Source organism: Phyllobates terribilis, unplaced genomic scaffold, assembly GCF_046119375.1.
Source record: "Phyllobates terribilis strain yellow unplaced genomic scaffold, ASM4611937v1 Scaffold_2__4_contigs__length_985480577, whole genome shotgun sequence".
Lineage (NCBI taxonomy): Eukaryota > Metazoa > Chordata > Amphibia > Anura > Dendrobatidae > Phyllobates > Phyllobates terribilis.
In genome coordinates, this window is record NW_027362762.1 from 482,541,469 (window position 1) to 482,562,974 (window position 21,506).

General features: G+C 45.8%; 1 protein-coding gene across 2 annotated transcripts in view; it reads left to right on the forward strand.

The window, feature by feature from the left end:
- The window catches only part of MAN1C1 (mannosidase alpha class 1C member 1), a 222,328-nt gene that overhangs the window by 97,483 nt on the left and 103,339 nt on the right, over positions 1-21,506 (forward strand). For both annotated transcript variants that reach the window (XM_073665861.1, XM_073665862.1), the window contains 2 exons: positions 20,083-20,206; positions 20,375-20,468. In XM_073665861.1, the coding sequence (XP_073521962.1) occupies positions 20,083-20,206; positions 20,375-20,468 (218 nt within the window). The remainder of the gene's footprint in view (positions 1-20,082; positions 20,207-20,374; positions 20,469-21,506) is intronic.

Consider the following 21,506-nt stretch of genomic DNA (forward strand, 5'->3'; position numbering starts at 1 on the left):
AGCTCACCACCAGCACACCCTTTTGGTGGCTATGCTCAGTCGCACCCTTCACAAGACGCGGTAGAATGCTGGTTTTTGGCTATGTGTCTACGATGCAGAATTGAAGCAGAAAATTTCCACAGCGTTTCTGCATGTTCTTGGCAGTAAAAACGCTTGTGGATTTTACACGCTTTTTTAAGCGTTTTTGCAGCGTTTTAACATGCGGATTTGACTTACGTTTTTCAAATGCATCGTGACCTCAAATCCGCATGCGGAAACGCACAAATAATGGACATGCTGCGGATTTTTTCGCAGCATGTGCACAGAATATGCGGATTTTCGTTGGGGATCATGGGGCACGGATTACCAAGCGTTTTTTAAGCGTTTACGCTGCGGAAAATCCGCATCAAAAACGCTTTAAAAACGCATAGTGGGCACGCAGCCTTATACTTTGAACCCACCTTAGAACACAGCCTGTAGAACACGCTCTGGCATCCAACAAAAGTAACCTCAGCCTATGTGGCAATCAATCATACATCCAAATAAAAGCTAAGAACAGCGGAATATAGATGATCTAACATAATACTGGTTGTTTCTTTACTTCCATGGACCAATTAAACAATATTGTTTAAGAACGCGTCTTCAGTAAGGGCTTATGGCAAAGCTTCTAAGTTCAATCCTTTTACAGGCACGGAATCTATTTTTCTTTTCCTGAGAACGGAGTATAAAAAAAGTGGCTTGTTTCATTGCATGCAATGCTATGGGGAATTTTCCATTGGAATCATTGGCTCTTGGGGAGAATATGTATTACATTGATTTGCAGAGATAGTCTATGTTCATATAGGGTCAGTGTATATAGCAATGTATATGAGGGGACAATAAAATTGCAGTCAAACAGAATTATATACTTTCTCAGCTGCTCTAATATAAAGATCATTTGTTTAAAATAAAAAAAGGTTTTAAACATCATTTGGAATCTTGCTGGAGCTGAGAAACTAAACATTGTCAATTCCAATCAGAAAAAACCTTAACATGTTTTTTGAGAAATTGTTAGGGCACTTGCAGAGTGGAGCTGCGAAAGCACATGCTAGAAAAAGAAAGCAACTTAGAATTCAGATGATGTCTTTCCTAAATTACTTGAAGAAAAAGAAACAATGAGATCCTGTTTCTGACTCAATACACAAATGTGTAATTTACTGTCACTGCTACTGTCCTTTCCCTGACAAGTTAATTTCAGCTTAAACATTATTGAAACATTTAATCAGTAAGTGATCTAATAACTACTTAATGTGTTTCCTCCATCCGTATCTCTCCAAATGTCTGCATTCTCTTCTAACTCAAAGTAACAAATGAAATTTAGACTTAGAACATCTTTCTAAATATCCATGTGTTACAAATTCTCTCTTTCATTTTGTTTTCCTTCCCAAAGTTATATTAACACTTCTTATGTAGTTTTAAATGTGGTTTCATTTGACAGATTGTATAGAGAATAAACTCCTTCATGACCGATGACGTATATTTATGTCAACGGCCGTGTCCCTGCCTGTGATGCAGGCTCCAGTGCTGAGCCTGCATCTTTCCTCACACTTGATGGCTGATTTAATCAGTCATCAAGGGCCTCTAATACCTCAGCTATTAACCAGTTAAATGCCGCTGTCAATCACTGATAGCGGCATTTAACACGCGGCGGCCGGTAGTGCATCACAAGTCCCGCTCATCGGCGTCCCTGTCACATAATCTCAGGGCATCTATGTATTGTCATGGCAGCTGGGGGTCTGCTGATGACCCCCATGCCTGTCATCATGATCCTCCTGGCCGGCGTTCATAGGAGATCGTGATTTTTGCTATACATAGCAAAGCTGAAGCCCTGCTATGTGTGGCACAAGCAATCAGAAAATCGCAGCTTCAAGTCTCTTAAGGTGACTATTAAATAATGTAAAAAGTAAAAAAAAAGTTTTAAAAAATATTGAAAGAATAAAAAAAGACAAAAGTTCAACTCACCCCCCTATTGCCCCATTGAAAGTAAAACAATTATAAAAAATTAAAATACACATATTTGGTATCGCTACGTTCAGATCTAAAAAAATATAAAGTAAATTAATCCGATAGGTAAACGGCGTAACAAGAAAAATCAAGAGGCCAGGGTATCCTTTTTGCATAAACTAGGTCAGCGTGCATTGCATGCCATTTTTTTCAGTGTATGAATTATTGGAGTAGAGTACAATATTACATGTAGAGGCATACAGTTTTTTTTTTTTAACAACGGAGATGAAGTATACTACTGTATGTTTATACGGTGGCAGATGTTTCATCCTTTCAGTGGAGGTAACCTTGGAAAGTCCTCCTTATGTACACTTCCAATGGAGAGTGTGGAGGAAAGCCCTCTCTGCCACTGAGTAGTGACTTTAAGGTGTAAACACCACCACCCTGGATGATCTTCTTCCTTTCTGAGAAAGTCCATGATCTAGGGATCCACAATGCCACTGACTCGCCCCCTGGGCCGTGGGGCACTCGGATCCGGGCAATAGGGAAACGGTGGGAGTAGTAGTGGCAACCCGGTTCCGTGGCTCAGGGTGGTCAGGCCAGTGGTAGTCCGTTATGTACTGATGTTTATGTCCGACTACGCCATCCGTGGATTGCGGTTATTAGGAACCGCCGCTGCATGCAGACCGCTGGGGCTGATGAGGTGTTAAGCTAGGGTAGCGTGACTCCCCACGGGAAGAGTGCGGCCCCAGGGCAGTATAGTGGATGGTGGGAGTGATGGTAGTGATAGTCCCAGTGCTGATAGTGCTGGAGGAGCAAGGAGCACACAGACAACAGGTTGCAGTCCAGGGTCTTTACTAAACAGGAAAACTGACCCACAAACAGTCCCGGCTAGGAGGAGACCTGGATGTCTGAGAGCAACGGGGAAATTGGCCCTGGTCAGGGTGAGGGTGTAGGCCTACCGTGCTTTCTGCGCTCCTTCTGGCTATCTCCTCGTTATAGGGTAACAGCCCACGTTTCCGAGCTTTCCGTGTATTCTCGCCTGTATGGCCTGCGACGTGGGTTCCTTTCTGCTCCCAGCCTTGTACGGCTTTACTGGTCCCTTCGGTTGTGGCAGGGCCTCCAGGCTTCTTAGGCCAAGGAATGTACAGTCCCTTGCGGACTGGTTCTCTGCTGGGGGATGTGGAATCCTTCCAGCCTCAGACACCAAAGTCTGGTAAAATTAAGTCTTTTCTCTGCCAAGACAGGCTCTCCTTGCCTCTGGTCTCTGGCTTGTGGCTCTCCTCCTGCCACACTTCCTCTTAGGTGCAATCAACTTTCTGTCCCTGCTCCACTCTGGGACACGTCTCAGAGCTGAGACAGGCAATCCAGTTCTCCCTAACCCTGCTCTCAGTACCAGCTTTTATAGGGGCAGCCAGCTCCCCCTACTGGCCTGAGACAGGAGGCATTGCATGCTAATGTTCCCCTGGCTAGAGAACCTCCCCCTTGCTCTCAGACACAGCTTTAATTACACTTGTGGCATCCAGGTCAGGGTGACACATTCCCCCCTAGTGAAATTTAGTACTCCGGGACTAAACAATAAACAAAGACAATATGCATAACCATAAAACATTAATAGACAAACGACGCACAGATTGAGTTCTTAAGGTCACAGTGTGGCCTGTGACCGGGTGTCCATATCACCAATACAACGGGGAGCCTTAACCAGGTGGGGGTCTGTCCTACCCCAAGTCCTTTACAGTCTTAGTTCATTCCTGGGTTAGGCTCCAAACGCAGTCCATACAAGGTCCCGGTTATAAAAAGTCCATAACCTTTGAGTCCTTACGGTAGCTGCAAGAAACTGAAACACGCTATTAATAATCACGCAGGTAACTTGGCAAACATTTCAACATTTTGCAACAGGGTTATTTACAATTTTAGTGCATCCTATATTCTCCAGCATGCGGGTATCTGCCCCTTTGTGCTCCTGGTTGTCCTCCTTAACCCACTGTCTGGTGGTGGATTGACTTGGCTTTCCCCACTAGCGTTAGGGGTACAGCTACCAGCTGGGTGTACAGGTAGGGCAGGCAGCTGTCTGCGGGTTCTTTGGCTTACCGCAGGCATGGCAGGCTCACTGTCAGCAGAGGGTTGACTCTCCTGGGCTGCTGGTACAGTCTCTTCTGCCTCTGGAACCGCTTGCTCCTCTTCACCTTCTGGCTCTGGAGTTGGTTGTTGCTGTGCCGGTTGCAGGAAATGCAGGGCGGGTACCACTATGGCATCATTTATGCGAGTCCAGGACTGAGGGAACTCTCCGAGAACGGTGCTGATCATTTCTTCCTTGTCCTCTGCGGGTTCAAGGTCACTCTGATCCTCTTCTGCACTACGGAGTTGCTCGGGGCACCTTTTGAGGTGGTCTCTGGAGACGACACTAGTGGTTTCTCCTCCGTCCTTGGTGATTACGCACACCTTTGGGTTGTCGTGGTCAGACTGCAGTACGGTGTAGGGTTCCCTTTCCCACTGGTCGTCCAACTTATGTAGCCTTCTTTTTCGCTTTAGGACTTGCTCACCAGGTTCTAGGGGACCAGCAGGGGCGTGTTGATTGAAGAGTCTTTCTTGCTTTTCTCTCACCTGGGCCAGGCTCTTCTCCACACTCTCCTATACCTTCTTGTACTGCAGTTGCCTTTCCGTATCCCAGTCCGCATCCGGGGAGGTGTCCTCAGGTATTAGGACTCCCATCTCCAGGTCTACGGGCAGCTTACCTGGTCTAGCTCGCATCAGGTAAGCCGGGGTGCAGTTTGTAGCGTTCACCGGGATGTTGTTGTACATGTCTACCAGGTCCGGCAATTTTTCTGGCCACAGGCTGCGTTCCTCCAGGGGCAACGTCTTCAGGAGATCAATGACTATATTGTTCATCTTCTCACACATCCCGTTGGTTTGGGGGTGGTAAGGCATTGTCCGTATTTTATTACAGCCATAGAGGTTGCAGAACTCCTGGAAGATTTCAGCTTCGAACGCTGGACCCTGGTCTGTCAGGACCTGTTCCGGATACCCGTGTGGACGGCAGAAGTATTGTTGGAAGGCTCTGGCCGCTGTTTGGGCTGTCAAGTCCTTTACCGGGACCACCACTAGAAAACGGGAATAGTGGTCCACGATTGTCAGGGCATAGATGTATCCTGACCGGCTTGGGGCCAATTTGACGTGGTCCAGAGCTACCAGCTCAAGAGACTGCGTGGTGACGATGGGCCTCAAGGGTGTCTTCTGGCTGGTACGGTCCTTCCTCCTTAGGTGACAAGGGCCACAGTCTCTGCACCATTTTTCCACAGCTCCTCTCATGCCGACCCAAAAGAACCTTCCTCTTAGTAGGAACTCCAGTTTCTTCCAACCGAAGTGTCCCGCTCTGTCATGGTAAGCCCCCAGGACCATAGCTGCATCTCGCCTTGGGACCACGACTTGCCAGGTCAGCTCGTGCGTCCGGTGGTTAACAATCCTTCTGCACAACTTGCCTTCATAGAGGAACAGCTTGCTCTTCTCCTTCCATAGCTGCTTGGCTTCCTCTGGGGCATCTGGATCTAGGCGGGCGTCTTCCCGGGTCAGCAGATCTTTCACCAGGCGGACTGCAGGGTCACTATCTTGGGTCTCGGCCCAGCTGTGGTGAGGTAGGGGATTGATCATCACCGTTGTTAGATCCTCCTCCTTCACGCGGTGAGAGTGTTGAGCGGCTCCATACCGGTGAAACGCGGGGAGTTCTACCTCCTCCAGCTCTTCTGGGTCTTCGTCACCTTCAGGTAAGTGAGGCATTTTTGATAGGGCGTCCGCGTTGGCATTGGTTTTGCCTGCCCGGTACTTGATCACGAAGTCATAGTTGGAGAGACGGGCCATCCACCGCTGTTCCAGGGCACCCAGTCTTGCATTGTCCAGGTGTGTCAACGGGTTGTTGTCCGTGTACACGGTGAACTTTGCGGAGGCCAGGTAATGCTTGAAGCGTTCCGTCACAGCCCACACCACCGCCAAGAATTCTAGCTTGAAGGAGCTGTAATTCTCCGGGTTCCTCTCGGTGGGCCTCAGCTTCCGGCTGGCGTATGCGATCACCCGTTCTCTGCCCTGTTGGTTTTGGGATAGTACGGCTCCCAGTCCCACATTACTGGCATCTGTGTGGAGAATGAAAAGCTGGCCATAATCAGGGTAGGCCAGGATCTCGTCCCCTGTGAGGGCCATCTTTAGCTGGCGGAAGGACTCCTCTTCCGGTTTATCCCACTTGAAGGGTGGCTTTTGGCTCCTGGACTTAGACTGTCCGATCAGGAGGTCCTGCATAGGAGCTGCCATCTTAGTGAACCCGGGGATGAACCTTCGGTAGTAGCCTACCAACCCGAGAAACTGTCTCACCTCTTTGATGTTCGAGGGGCTTGGCCAGCTCTTGATTGCCGTGACCTTGTCAGGGTCGGGGGCCACTCCTTCCGTGCTTACCACGTGCCCTAGGTACTGGACCTTTGGTTTCAGCAGGTGACACTTCGATGGTTTCACCTTCAGGCCATAGCCTGCCAGGGCTTCGAACACCTCAGCCAGGTGCTTTAGATGGTCCTCGTAGGTCTTCGAATAGACGATCACGTCGTCCAGGTAAAGGAGGACCGTCTCGAAGTTTCAGTGCCCTAGACAGCATTCCATCAGCCGCTGGAAGGTCCCTGGTGCGTTGCAGAGCCCGAAAGGCATACAGTTGAATTCGCTCAGTCCCATCGGGGTGGTGAAGGCGGTCTTCTCCTTGTCAGCCTCTGCCACAGGAACCTGCCAGTACCCGCTAGTAAGGTCCAAAGTAGAAAAGAAGTTAGCTGATTTTAGTGCGGCTAAAGACTCCTCTATTCTAGGCAGCGGATATGCGTCTTTGTGGGTGATACGGTTGATTTGTCTATAGTCCACGCACATTCTCATGGTGCCGTCTTTCTTTTTGACCAGAACCAAAGGGGCTACCCAGGGGCTACAGCTGTCTCTAATAACCCCAGCTTCTTTCATCTCTCTTAGCATGCCCTTTGCGTTCTGATAATGTGCAGGGGGTACAGGTCGGTGCCTCTCTTTTATTGGTGGGTGGCTCCCTGTGGGGATGTGGTGTTCTATCCCTTTTACTCTGCCGAAGTCTAGCGGGTGCTTACTAAAAACTCTCTCGTACTCCTGTACCACCCGGTAGACTCCTTGTTTTTGGTGCAGGGGAGTGGAGTCAGCACCCACATGGAGTTTCTGGCACCAGTCCTCCTTTTGTTTCTGGGAGCCATTACCCTCCGCCTGTGGAGATGGAGGCAAGGGTTCCACGGCCCTGATAGCTTGGTGTTCGACAACAAACAGTTTGGCGAGTGTAGCGTACCTGGGTAAGTGTACTTCCCTCTCCCCAATGTTGAGGATGCGGACGGGCACCCTCCCATGACGGACATCAACCACCCCCCGGGCTGTCAAAATGGTGGGCCTGCTGTCTGAGTACACGGGTTCTACCATGGCTTGGTAGTCTCTACCTCTCAACCCGATTGCAGTCCGACACCAGATCATCATTTCACTTTTGGGAGGCATGGAAATGGGGAATGGATCACTGAGTCTTACGCTACCGATCTCACCACCAGACAGTTCTACCTGCTGCCGTCTCATCAGGGCATTTATCTCCTTGTTGAGGACCCTCTGTTGGCTGGAACTAGCATTCACCGCCACCTGTTGTAGAATTACAATTACCTCTGAAAGACAATTTTCAATTATGTTAGTACCCACAGTTATTTTAGGGTGACTTTCATGACGGTCAATGTCCACAATAATCACTCCCTGTGCCGGCAGTTCAACTTTACCAATTTTAATGGTCATCTCCTTGAACCCCATCTGCGGCACGGGTAAGCCATTACTGGCGATGATGCTCAAGTTACTGTCTGGATACCATGTGATATCAGCATCAGTCCAATACTGCTTAAAAAGTACATAAGGGATTGTGGTTACTTGCAACCCAGTATCCAGCAAGGCGCTCATGGGGATACCGTCCAGCACCACGGGTAAAACCGGGCGCCCCCCAACGTACTTATCACGCCAATTATAAGGGCCTGGTGATCTTATGCCTGGGGGTCGGCCCTCTGCCCCAGGTTGGACCCGTTTAAATTACAGTACCTGGAAATGTGTCCGGGCTGGTTGCATCGACGGCAAATGGGCTGTCCATCCTCTGCGTAGCGGTCTGTGGGCCTCCCTCGGAACGACGGTTTCCTCCTCTGTCGATGCCACGGGACATCCTCCGGACTTGAAGCCAGCTCGATGGGTCTTGACGGGTCCACTTGCAACGCCTGGACGGTCCTGGTCAACGCCGCGACGCTCCTGGTCAGCTCCTGGACTTGGTGGTGCAGGCCTTTCGACGGGGCTTGGTTCAGGGCCTGTGCATCAGCCTCCACGGAGTCCATAGAGGAGGGCGCCGCCTCCTGGTGGTAGGTGATAGCAAGGCGCCGGGGGTTTATAGCGCCACTGGTTGTAGATTCACAGAGCACCCTTATGGCCCTGTCCTTAAATTGGGCAAAGGTCAGGTCGGGGTTCTGAAAGAACATGAGGCGCAGTTGGGCCCTGTGGGCGCTAGACAGCAGACCCTCTATGAATTGTTCTGTTAGCAGTTTATCCGTTTCCTGCACACTGCCAGGGTCAGTTTGTTGAATAGCCCTCAAGGCTTCCTGCAGATTTAGGGCATAGTCTCTGATGCTGTCCTGTGCCCGCTGCCTACATCCATAGAACCTCATTTTAATCTCAGCGGAGGTACGTGTATCAAAGGTACCCCACAGCCGGGCCAGAATACCCTTCACAGTCCTTTTCTCCTCAGTGGGCCATGATTTGGGCTGCGCCAGTTAACTGCCCTGTCAATATGCTGACCTTCTGTTCCTCTGTCAGGAGGTAAACGTGGAACAAACTGTATAGCCTTTCCTTGAAGTCAGTTAGGGCATGGGGCTCCCCTGAGTATTTGGGCAGCCAGGCCGCTCCAGGGATGTAGGGCAGGGAAAAGGGCATCACCGCTGCTGCAGCTGCGTTGGTGGTAGTGGGCGCCTCTGTGTCCGACATCTTTCTACCCCCCTAGTGGACCGTGGCCTACCTTCTGACGATCCTCTTCTGTAGGCCGCGGCTCCGCTGCTGCTGCTATGGACGAGGACCTGGCGTCGCGTCCTGATGACGTCAGCGTCGCTCTCTCTCCCTTCCAGGACCTTGCGCAGCGTCGGAGCGTGGGGCGGAGCTTCGGATCTCACGCGGTTTTGACATCCACGCCCCTCTTCTTCCCGCGCGGTGTCCTGAAGATGGCGTCCGATGGCGGGAAGCAGCTGGGGATGGCGGGAAGAAGGCAGAAGACGGCGGGAAACGGTCCAAGATGGCGTCTGATAGCGGGAATCGGCTCCGGATGGCGGGAAACGACTCCACAGGTAAGTTACAAAAGTCTTTTTCAGGCACGCAGTACCCGGTGGTTGCGGGCACGAAATCCTGCCGACTACGCCAAAGCTGACTCGCCCCCTGGGCCGTGGGGCACTCGGATCCGGGCAATAGGGAAACGGTGGGAGTAGTAGTGGCAACCCGGTTCCGTGGCTCAGGGTGGTCAGGCCAGTGGTAGTCCGTTATGTACTGATGTTTATGTCCGACTACGCCACCCGTGGATTGCGGTTATTAGGAACCGCCGCTGCATGCAGACCGCTGGGGCTGATGAGGTGTGCAGCTAGGGTAGCGTGACTCCCCACGGGAAGAGTGCGGCCCCAGGGCAGTATAGTGGATGGTGGGAGTGATGGTAGTGAGAGTCCCAGTGCTGATAGTGCTGGAGGAGCAAGGAGCACACAGACAACAGGTTGCAGTCCAGGGTCTTTACTAAACAGGAAAACTGACCCACAAACAGTCCCGGCTAGGAGGAGACCTGGATGTCTGAGAGCAACGGGGAAATTGGCCCTGGTCAGGGTGTGGGTGTAGGCCTACCGTGCTTTCTGCGCTCCTTCTGGCTATCTCCTCGTTATAGGGTAACAGCCCACGTTTCCGAGCTTTCCGTGTATTCTCGCCTGTATGGCCTGCGACGTGGGTTCCTTTCTGCTCCCAGCCTTGTACAGCTTTACTGGTCCCTTCGGTTGTGGCAGGGCCTCCAGGCTTCTTAGGCCAAGGAATGTACAGTCCCTTGCGGACTGGTTCTCTGCTGGGGGATGTGGAATCCTTCCAGCCTCAGACACCAAAGTCTGGTAAAATTAAGTCTTTTCTCTGCCAAGACAGGCTCTCCTTGCCTCTTGTCTCTGGCTTGTGGCTCTCCTCCTGCCACACTTCCTCTTAGGTGCAATCAACTTTCTGTCCCTACTCCACTCTGGGACACCTCTCAGTGCTGAGACAGGCAATCCAGTTCTCCCTAACCCTGCTCTCAGTACCAGCTTTTATAGGGGCAGCCAGCTCCCCCTACTGGCCTGAGACAGGAGGCATTGCATGCTAATGTTCCCCTGACTAGAGAACCTCCCCCTTGCTCTCAGACACAGCTTTAATTACACTTGTGGCATCCAGGTCAGGGTGACACACCACCTCTATCCCTTTTTGACCAGCAGGTGTGACATATTTTAGGGCATAACTCCAGCTCAGTGTGGAAGAATTGACACTGACGAGTCTCCTTTCATAAGTTACATTGCGCTGATCAGATACCTTCCGTACATGCCCTGTGCAGAGGCACCAATATTAATCTATCTGATGTCTAGAGAAAACTTTTAGGGGAAATCTTGGGACAGAAAGTATAGCTTCTAAGGAAAACCTTCAAAAACATATTTTACCACCAGACTTCCAGCAAAAGAAAGTAGAGCCAACTATTAGAGGGTCATTTGTGTTAACTAAATTTACATAACAGTTTCACATTTTTTTATGAATTTCACATATTTTTCTTAAAACATACATTCCCAAATTCTATATTTATTACAGAACTCTCCATCCAAGTCATGGATTTTTAGAAAACTCCATGTATGAACCAACTTCTGACTTTATAAATACATTTCATTGCTTGTTTTATACTGATCCTGAAATAAAGCTTGTTTTATGAGACCATGTTCCCATGTAGCGTAAACATTGCACTTTTAACCTCTGCATTTTTTGTGCATAAAATCCATTTTGTTTAACAGTTCAAGCAAAGTGGTTGTGCTTTCATGAAAACTCATGCCTACTTTGCGTTTAAGGCTGCATTCGCACTTTGTGTACTTTTGCCACACATCAGCAAATAAAAAATGTGTCTAAAGTGCCTAAAAAAGGGAAAACGCATCAAATAATAAACAATAATCAGAGTAGATTGGTATTGCAGATTGTGGTATGATACCAGTGGTAAACAAGAAAGAAAACGCAGTGTTTCTGCATGTGGGAAAATGGCCTAATTTAGAGCTCTATTTACCATTTAGCGTAATTTAGGACATGTTTCTACACTGCTCAAAAAATAAAGGGAACACTCAAATAACACATCCTAGATCTGAATGAATGAAATATTCTCAATGAATATTTTGTTCTGTACAAAGTTGAATGTGCTGACAACAAAATCACACAAAAATCATCAATGGAAATCAAATTTAATAACCAATGGAGGCCTGGATTTGGAGTCACCCCCAAAATGAAAGTGGAAAAACACACTACATGCTGATCCAACTTTGATGTAATGTCCTTAAAACAAGTCAAAATGAGGCTCAGTATTGTGTGTGGCCTCCACGTGCCTGTATGACCTCCCTACAACGCCTGGGCATGCTCCTGATGAGGTTGTGGATGGTCTCCTGTGGGATCTCCTCCCAGATCTGGACTAAAGCATCCACCAACTCCTGGACAGTCTGTGGTGCAACGTGACGTTGGTGGATGGAGCGAGACATGATGTCCCAGATGTGCTCAATCGGATTCAGGTCTGGGGAATGGGCGGGCCAGTCCATAGCTTCAATGCCTTCATCTTGCAGGAACTGCTGATACACTCCAGCCACATGAGGTCTGGCATTGTCCTGCATTAGGAGGAACCCAGGGCCAACCGCACCAGCATATGGTCTCACAAGGGGTCTGAGGATCTCATCTCAGTACCTAATGGCAGTCAGGCTACCTCTGGTGAGCACATGGAGGGATGCTTTAGTCCAGGTCTGGGAGGAGATCCCACAGGAGACCATCTGCAACCTCATCAGGAGCATGCCCAGGCATTGTAGGGAGGTCATAGAGGCACGTGGAGGCCACACACAATACTGAGCCTCATTTTGACTTGTTTTAAGGACATTACATCAAAGTTGGATCAGCCTGTAGTGTGTTTTTCCACTTTAATTTTGGGGGTGACTCCAAATCCAGGCCTCCATTGATTAACAAATTTGATTTCCATTGATGGTTTTTGTGTGATTTTGTTGTCAGCACATTCATCTTTGTACAGAACAAAGTATTCATTGAGAATATTTCATTCATTCAGATCTAGGATGTGTTATTTGAGTGTTCCCTTTATTTTTTTGAGCAGTGTATATGCAAATATGCTGCTTTTTTCTGTAGGTATCTGCAACAAAATATGCAATGTTAATTTGCTCTAATTTAAGTGTTTTTGTTGATTTTTTATGCATTTTTCCCTTTTTTATGCATTTGTGGTGGAGCTTTGAAGCAACATTTTAATGTGTTTTTCTTAATTGTCGAAATGCTGGGTTTGTGCACTTAAAAATCCAATTTCATTTTTTCACATGTATATTTTAGGATCCACAAAGAAGATTAAAAAACGCACATTCTGTGAGGTACAATATAAACACAAAGGACCACTATACAGCTGTGGCGTACCTTGGGGGGTCGGGGTACAGTAGAGGTTGTACTTGGATGGCAAATTTTGCCCCACCTTCCCTCACTGCCTCTTCTTCTTGGAATGATGCAGGGGCATAGTGAGTACCCACATTGCAATCTGTGAACTAGAAGATTAAAGCAACCAATGCTGCTTTGACATCTACCATAGATTCCCATGTACAGGGAATCTATGATAGACCAACTAAGATAAATAAGCTGATGAAGCGAGCTTTCTCATCTTGGTTGCTGCCTATATAGAGTTCATCAGTAAATGGCAAACTCATCCTGACCACTGCGCTCTACAATTTGTGCAGAATTATTAGGCAAGTGAGTATTTTGACCACATCATCTGTTCATGCAGATTTTCCAACTCTAAGCTGTATAAACTTGAATGCTTATTGGATGAAGCAGATCAGGTGATTTTTGTAATGAAGGAGGGTATGGCCTATCAATATCTACATCCTTTATCAAGAATTATTAGGTAGCTTATTTTCCTCAGGCCAAAAACTTTTACCTGACTCTGAAAATGTAAAAATTGTTAAGATATTGGGGTGAGATAACAAAACCATCAAAAGTTTAATTGCAAATAGTCAACAGGGCCGCAAATAACATGTTGAGTAAAAAAGATGCCCAATAACTGCCAAAGATTTGAGAAGAATCAAACGTGAAATGACTAGGGACCCATTATTCTCCAGTGCTGTTATATTCCACAACTGCAACCTCCCTGGAGAGCCTAGAAGTACAAGGGGTTCAGTGCTTAGAGACATGGCCGAGGTAAGGAAGGCTGAAACCTGACCACCACTGAGCAAGACACAGAAATTAAAAAGTCAAAACTGGGTCAAGAAATATCTGAAGACAGATCTTTCAAAGGTTTTATAGACTGATGAGATGAGAGTGACTCATGGAGAGTCCTCTTTCTCTCCGAAGAGGCAATTTGCATATTAAATTTCCCAGAGGAGCATTGCATGGTGAATAAGCCTCCTTACTTTGGAATGCCAGAGTCGGTATGTCACTCTCCACGAGGAGAAATATTACCCCTTAGACCTCAGTCCCGAGCCTCTCATCTAGCCAAATCAGTCCTCATACTTTGCACTGACGAGGGCCAACAGCCCGAAACACCGTGTCTGAAAATTGAGATTCTGATTTGGCCATTGTCCCAAGTCATATTGCAAGACTCGTTAAAGGGTCGATTGTGACTTGTAGGATTGCTGCTTCCAATAGGTGGCGCTATAGAGTTCAAGTCCTCTTTTTCTCTGAAGAGGCAACTTGTATATTAAATTTCTCTGAGGAGCATTGCACGGCGGATAAGCCTCCTTGCCTTGACATGCCAGAGCCGGTATGTCACTCTCCACAAGGAGAAATGTTACCCCTTAGACCTTGTCAAAAATCCAAATTGCCTAATAATTGTGCACACAGTGTATATCTAGGCAGCAACTGAAATGACAAAGGCTGCATTGTGTTCTCCCACAAATCCCCATTCCTCTCAGTTGTAATTTTGTGAGAGGAGAGACAAAGACCTTTTTAAATAAAAAGTGTCCCCTGTACAAAAGAACTGTATGATTAGAGTTAGGACCAGTGATAGAGTTAGGACTAGGGTAAGAGTTAGGACAAGGGTTAAGGTAAGGACTAGGGATAGTATTAGTGTTATGGATAGCGGTATGTTTAAGGCTAGGGTAATACAATTGTTACATAAAAAAAACAGAACTATGTAATAAAAGAACTACAGTAAAAATAAATATATAACAATGTTTTAAAATTTTATGTCTAATGGATCATGGGTTTGGGGGAATAAAATACTAGCCATGCCCAGGGTGCGGGCAATTATCTATGCCTCTGCTATACTGTATAGTATTTTTTTGCATATAGCATTATCTGTCGAATTGTATTAAGGGAAAGCTATGATAATAAAATTACTTATTGTTTTAATTGTTTTTTAGTGTTACATGTAATGTTTTAAAAAAAAAAAAGTATATTTTTTCTCTTTTTTCATATCCCAATTTTTGTAAAAAAAGCAAAATATGTAGCCTTGCAATTTTTACTCTGGCCACTGGGGCTTTTTAGACTCATGCTTCCTGTTGTTTCAGGAAACAACACCTGTACATTAGCCACAATTAACAGACTCTGACCTTATCTTTTGTATTGCAGCATCTAATGAGCCTGTGAAAACTTAATTTTGAAGGGAGAGGAAGGATCCTGTGTTATTAGCTGTGTATAGAGGTGTTACTTCTCATTACAATCCTACCTCTAATGTGCTACGGATCCGGGTGCTGGAACCTCTGTGCCGCGGTGCAAGGAGGGACCCAGAGGGGCGTAACTAAGTATCAACTCAGACCGACCCTGGGGACGACCTTGTAAGAGAGCAGGTGGCTCCCACGGGTCAGCAGACTGGGACTGACCGGTATAGCGAATGGACACAACAAGCAGGCAGAAGTCTCTGGATAGTAAGCAGGTAGTCACGGCAAGTGACAGCAGGAGCCTCAAGGTAGGCTACGGCAAGTGATGGCCAAGCAGGCTGAAGTCTCTAGTTTCGCAGGCGGGTGGTCACGGCAAGTGACGGCAGAGCCTCCAGGTAGGCTAGCAGGTAACAGGCAGGTAACAGGCGAGTGCTCCCAGGTGAGCGGGCTAGCAGGCACGGCAGGTAGCAGGCACGTAACTGGCAGGTGTTTCCTGGTAAGCAGGCAGACTTGCCCATAGACAGACTGGCGGGTTGAACGGAATGCAGACTGTCGGGCTGGAGAGTAGTCAGACTGGCGGACTGGAACAGTAGTCAGGCTGGCAACTGGACCTGAGGGCTGAAGCAGAGGTTAGTATGCTGTGCATCAACTTTTGCTCGGGCACCTCCATTTTGGAGGAGGTGCCTTAGGCTATTGGCCCGGGACTCCTTAGGACGGCGCGCGCGGCCCCTTTAAGAGAGAGGGAGCGCGCGCACGCCCTAAGCACAGTGCCCGGGAAGCTGCGCGCTCCGGCAGCAGCAGGAAGAGGAGCGCAGGAGGACTCCGCGAGGGGAGCGGGGAGGTGAGAGGGACGGCGTCTCTACCTGGCAGGAGGCAGAGACGCCGATGCTACATAATGATAACAAGCCTGCTGAAAACTCTTTCGGAAAGGGCGGGAAGTATGAGTCCAAAAAAGCCCTCATTGGGCCAGTGGGAAAACTGCAAGATTACACTTTTTTTTTTTAAATGAAATGTGAGATGAAAAAACACATTGCCAACATTTATAAAAAAATATATGTAACACAAAAACGTGACTTAAACAATAGGTGATTTTCTGATAATAGCTTCCTTTTAAATAAGTTTCCAGCCAGCAGAGTTATGAATGCAGCTCTGGAATATAGCGCAGGCTGTAGACCAGAACAAGATACATTTTATTTAAAGCCTTTATGTATATAAATGGTACATATATGGTGTTCAAAACATTAACATATTCTTTAACCCCTCCCAGCAAAATGAACTAACTGTATATCAGGATTGCAAGTGATTTCCAGTTTTCCGACATTCAATTATGTCAGAGGGATGGCTGAGGCTCAGTTGTGCCCTTCCTATCTGCAGCAGGAGTCGGCTGTAAAACACAGCTGGGCTCCTCCTGCATGTGCTGAGACCAGACATAGCATTGATCCCAGCACTTTAACCCCTCAGATGCCAATGACCGTTGTGACAGCAACAAGTGAGGCATTTGATATAAAGAGTTTGCTCTGTGTCAGCCCATTGACACAGGTATCGAGTGGTGCAAACCAGTTGCTATGGCAACATGAGCTCTGACAATGACCTCTGTGTCTGCCATATTCCTTATCCATTTAAATGCCACCTGGGTAGAGAACTGAGAGACTGTCAATCAAATACCAACAGGTGAACAGGTGACATAATGCACTGTACAACAAAGGTTTTCATGACAGTTTCTCCCTTCTTTGCCAAAATGGGAAAGCAAGGGTGGGATGGGGGTAGAAAGGGGCATAACACCACAGCTTATCTAGTTTATGGCGATCTGTGGTGTACCTTGACTGAAGTAAGATTTGTGGTGAAACACAGATGCATGCCACTTGTCAAATGCATTGTATTCATTAAGATGCTTCTGCCTCTTAAAAGAAACCTAAAAACAGAAAAAAAACCTGACCAGCACTTCCAAAACTAGAAATAGGTGTGTGCAGGTGCTTACTAGGAGCAGCTACCTCCATATACAAATAGCAAACAATGTAGCACTCTGCAATGCTAAGTATGCGAACATGAAATATATAAAACTTGAATAGCATTACTGCTCTAGAAAATAGAAATAAATTAGAAATTTTAGTGCATAAATTGGCCAATTCATGTGGCCTGTGGCATAGAGGCGGAGTGCTCAGTCAAAGCTTATACATAGAAACAGAAAAATCTAATCGGCACTTCCAAAACAAGAAATATGTGTGTACAGTTGCTTACTAGGAGCAGCTACCTCCATATATAACTTTTTTTCCAGTTTCTATGTATAAGCTTTGACTGAGCACTCTGCCTCTAGGCCACAGGTGGTTTTAATTGCAGCAGGATCTTGCATTCCCACACACAAGCAGGCTTATGTCTCTTAGAGAAGAGTTCACACAGTCAGGTTCCTGGTATGACGAGAAACGCCTTACCGTGGCTGCCGGGTACACATGAATTGGCCAATTTATGCGCTAAGATTTCTCATTTATTTCTATTTTCTAGAGCAGTAATGCTATTCAAATTTCATATATTTCATGTTTGCATACTTAGCGTTACAGAGTGCTACTTTATTTGTTAGTTGCATATGGAGGTAGCTGCTCCTAGTAAGCACCTGTACACATCTATTTCTTGTTGTGGATGTGCCGGTCAGTTTTTTCTGTTTATATGTATAGGCTCTATGACTGAGCACTTCGCCTCTAGGCCACAGGCGGTTTTAATTGCAGCAAGATCTTGCATTCCCACACACAAGCAGGCTTATGTTTCTTAGAGTGGAGTTCACACAGGCAGGTTCCTGGTATGACGAGAAACGCCTTACCCTGGCTGCCGGGTACACATGAATTGGCCAATTTATGCGCTAAGAATTCTCATTTATTTCTATTTTCTAGAGCAGTAATGCTATTCAAATTTCATATATTTCATATTTGCATACTTAGCGTTGCAGTGTGCTACTTTATTTGTAAGTTTCTTAAAAGAAACCTGTTAGCAGGATTTAGCAATATAAACTAAAGGCACAGCTATAATGGCGCTGTGATGCTGATTAATGTGATACCTGATGTGATGGGATCCGCTCAGTGGTTGTTTAATACTCACCTTATGAAGTTTTCAGAAAATTAGGTCTCGTGTGCTTCGGGGCGGGACTTGGGGGCAGGGTTTTATTCCCATTCTCTGCCCCCCACCAGCCTCCTCTACTTCTTGTACAGGTTACTGGTTATTCAGTGACTTGCCTCCTTTTTAAAATTCAGCATCGTCGCCATCATCATGTGGGCGGTGCGTACGCAGTGGGAGCCGGCATCCTGTGTGCAGGACTTCAATAAAATGTTGCCGTAGGCGGCGCATGCGCAGATCAAGATCTCAGTTCAGAGTCTTTAGTTTATAGGACTAAATTGTGCTGACAGACTTCCTTTGACGATAAGTAGCGTCTGACTCCAACATGCCGACTCATCAAGACTGGTGTGAACAATGCCGGTCTTGATGAATCGGGCCTTATATAATTTTTCACCTTGTATGGTGAACACTGTCAATAAAGAACTATGCCATTATTGCTTTTTTGTTAATCTTGGCTAAAAAAATGAAAAAAAAAGTCATATGTATTCTAAAATGATACCAATAATAGCTACAGTTCGTTATGCAAAAAATAAGCTTCATATAGTTCTGTAAACAGAAAACTAAAAAAGTTAGAGCTCTTAAAACATGACAATCAAAAAAGGCTATTTTTTAATTGATTTTTAAAATATTATAAAAAAAGGTATAATTATAAGATAAAGGTATAAATTTGATATTGATATTATGGTATCAACCCGCACAATAGAGATAACATGTCAATTATATGGCACAGTGAACTCTGTAAAAAAAATATTCAATTTAAAAACAATTTCAGATTTAATGTTCATGCCACTTATATATAAAAAAAATAATTAAATAGTAAGTGATCAAATGGCACCAGTAAAAAGTACAGTTTCTTCCACAAAAGTCCTCCTAAAGCTCTATCTATGGAAAAATCAAAGAGTTAAGGGTATCAGAATATGGTGACGAATAATAAATGTTTTTTAGGGTACGCTCACACCAGCGTATAAAATTCGGTCCCATTCTCATCCAGTAAAGTGGTAATATTTTTTTCTCACTTGTCATCTGTGTGCTGTCCATTTTTTTTACTCAGCAGTTATTAATCTTTTACAGGGCCATTTACAATTTTCTATACTACAGAATTGTAATGTATCTGTAAAAATCGCATGTTATACTGATGGTCCGTATGGCATATGATTTTTTTCTCACACCCATCAGATTTCAGAATGAAATCGCAGCATGCTGTGATTTTTTTCGCATGCAGAATACAGCTGATAAAAAATACGCAGATCTGCACAGCCTCATAGAATAACATTGGTGCGAGTGCAAGACCTTTTTTTTCTTGCATTGCACTCGTCCCATTTATACGCTAGTGTGAGCGAGCCCTTAAAGTCATTTCTTGCGCAAAAGTAGCAGAACTATATAAATTTGGTATTGACAGGTTCACATCAACCCACAGAATAAAGAGAACAAGAAAGCAAAAATATAAACAAAATATAGAATTGCTGTTTTCTGTTTTTATTTCCTTCTAAAGAGTTAAATAAAAGTGATCAAAAAGTCACATATAGTACAAAATGGTACAATTGAAAACTACAGAAAAACTAGGTCCTCATACAGTTCTGCTGATGGGCAATTGTGAAACTTATGGCTCTCCGTATAGGGTGACTAAAAAACAAATAATATTCATCAGAGTGCATTAATAGTATAAAAGTAATAAAACATAAATAAAACTATATTAATTTAGCATTCACCTTATTGGTACTGACCCACAGAATAAAGTTAATGCTTTTTTTGTGCAGCATGAGAAATAGCGTAAAATTTAAAACGCAAAAAAACAGAGGCAGAGTCACGTTCCTTCTCATAAAGAGTTGATAAAAGTTTGTTAATAAGTTATGAGTACCCTAAAATAATTCCATTGACCAATGCAACTTGTCCCAAAAAAAACAATGACTGTCGCTAAAAACATGAAAATGTTATGGCTTCTGGAACGTGATAATAGAAAGGTGAAAAAAAAGAGGTTTGTTATAAAGGCCAAGAGGGACTGTGATGCCAAGGAGTTGAAGGCGTTTTCTTCTTCACTGTTGTATTTTCTGATACATTATTGCAATGTTCCTGTAACTAACAAATATATTTCAAAACTTTTTTTTAGTGGTTTAAACTGGAGCTGGGGATGGGCGTCCGCTGGGAGCAGCATATTAGCTGAATTTGGAACCTTGCACTTGGAGTTTTTGAAACTGAGTGAATTATCTGGAGACCCAGTATTTATTGAGAAGGTAAAAACTGTCACAATTTCATATTTTGCCTAAAGAAATGTGTCCTAGAATCATAACCTTCGTCTGCAGCAACATGAATTCAAGTGATTGCGGAAGATACTGTTACTGCCTAGTTCCAACATGAAGTTAACCATTCATTATTAAACATTGGTAATTTATTCCCCATAGGTCAACACCATCCGAAGGATACTGAAGAAAATGGAGAAACCTCATGGATTGTATCCTAATTATTTCAGTCCTGTGAGTGGGAGCTGGGTCCAACGTACGTACAAAAATATAAGTCCAGTTAATTTATAGAGGAGTTTAATTATCTCTGCTCATTATTCAGATATGATTGTACTTTGTTAAACATGAAAGGGAATCTGTCAGTAGAATCATCCCTCCTAAGCCGTCTATATGGGCATGTAGGTCATAGGAAGCTGAACAAAATGATACCTTGATATCTGCAATTTGATGTCTTATTCCAGAGAAATCCATGTTTTTCTTATATGTAAATGAGCTGTTAAGAGCTTATTTTAAATGAAAGGGGGTGTTACCATTGTGATACATGGAGATCAGACTGTCAGTCATTACATGTCTCACATTGGTAACCAGGGCCGCCATCAGGGCATTACTGCCCTTACTGGTGTATGGGGCCTGGTGAGCAGAGGGGCCCCCCGTCTGCTCACCGGCCCCAGCGAACTGAACTTGCGTCCTCGGACGCGGGTTCACTTTAAATCTATTGCAATAGTTAACAGCCGCCAGCCAATAACAGGCCGGCAGCTGATGTCAGCTCCCATGTCACTGGCGCATGACGTCAGTGCCGGCCTGTGACTGGCTGGCGTCCGCGCTTAAAATCAACGAAGGAACTTCGCCGCTGAACCGGTGGCAAGGTAAGGAGGAACTTTTTTTTTTTGAGACATGGGGTCAGAATGGGAGATTACAGATGGGGGCAGAATGGGAGATGACACAAGGGGGCAGAATTGGAGATGAGACATGTGGGCAGAATGGGAGATGAGACATGGAGGCAGAATGGGAGGTGAGACATGGGGGCAGAGTGGGAGATGACACATGGGTCAGAATCAGAGATGACACATGGGGGCAGAATGGAGACATGGGGACAGAATGGAAGATGACAAATGGGGGCAGAATGAAGACATGGGGGCAGAATGGAAGATGAGACATGGGGGCAGAATGGGAGATGAGACATGGGGTCAGAATGGGAGATGAGACATTGGGGCAGAATGGGAGATGACATGAAGCAGAATGGGAGATGACATGGAGGAGGAATGGGAGATAACATGGGGGAGGAATGGGAGAT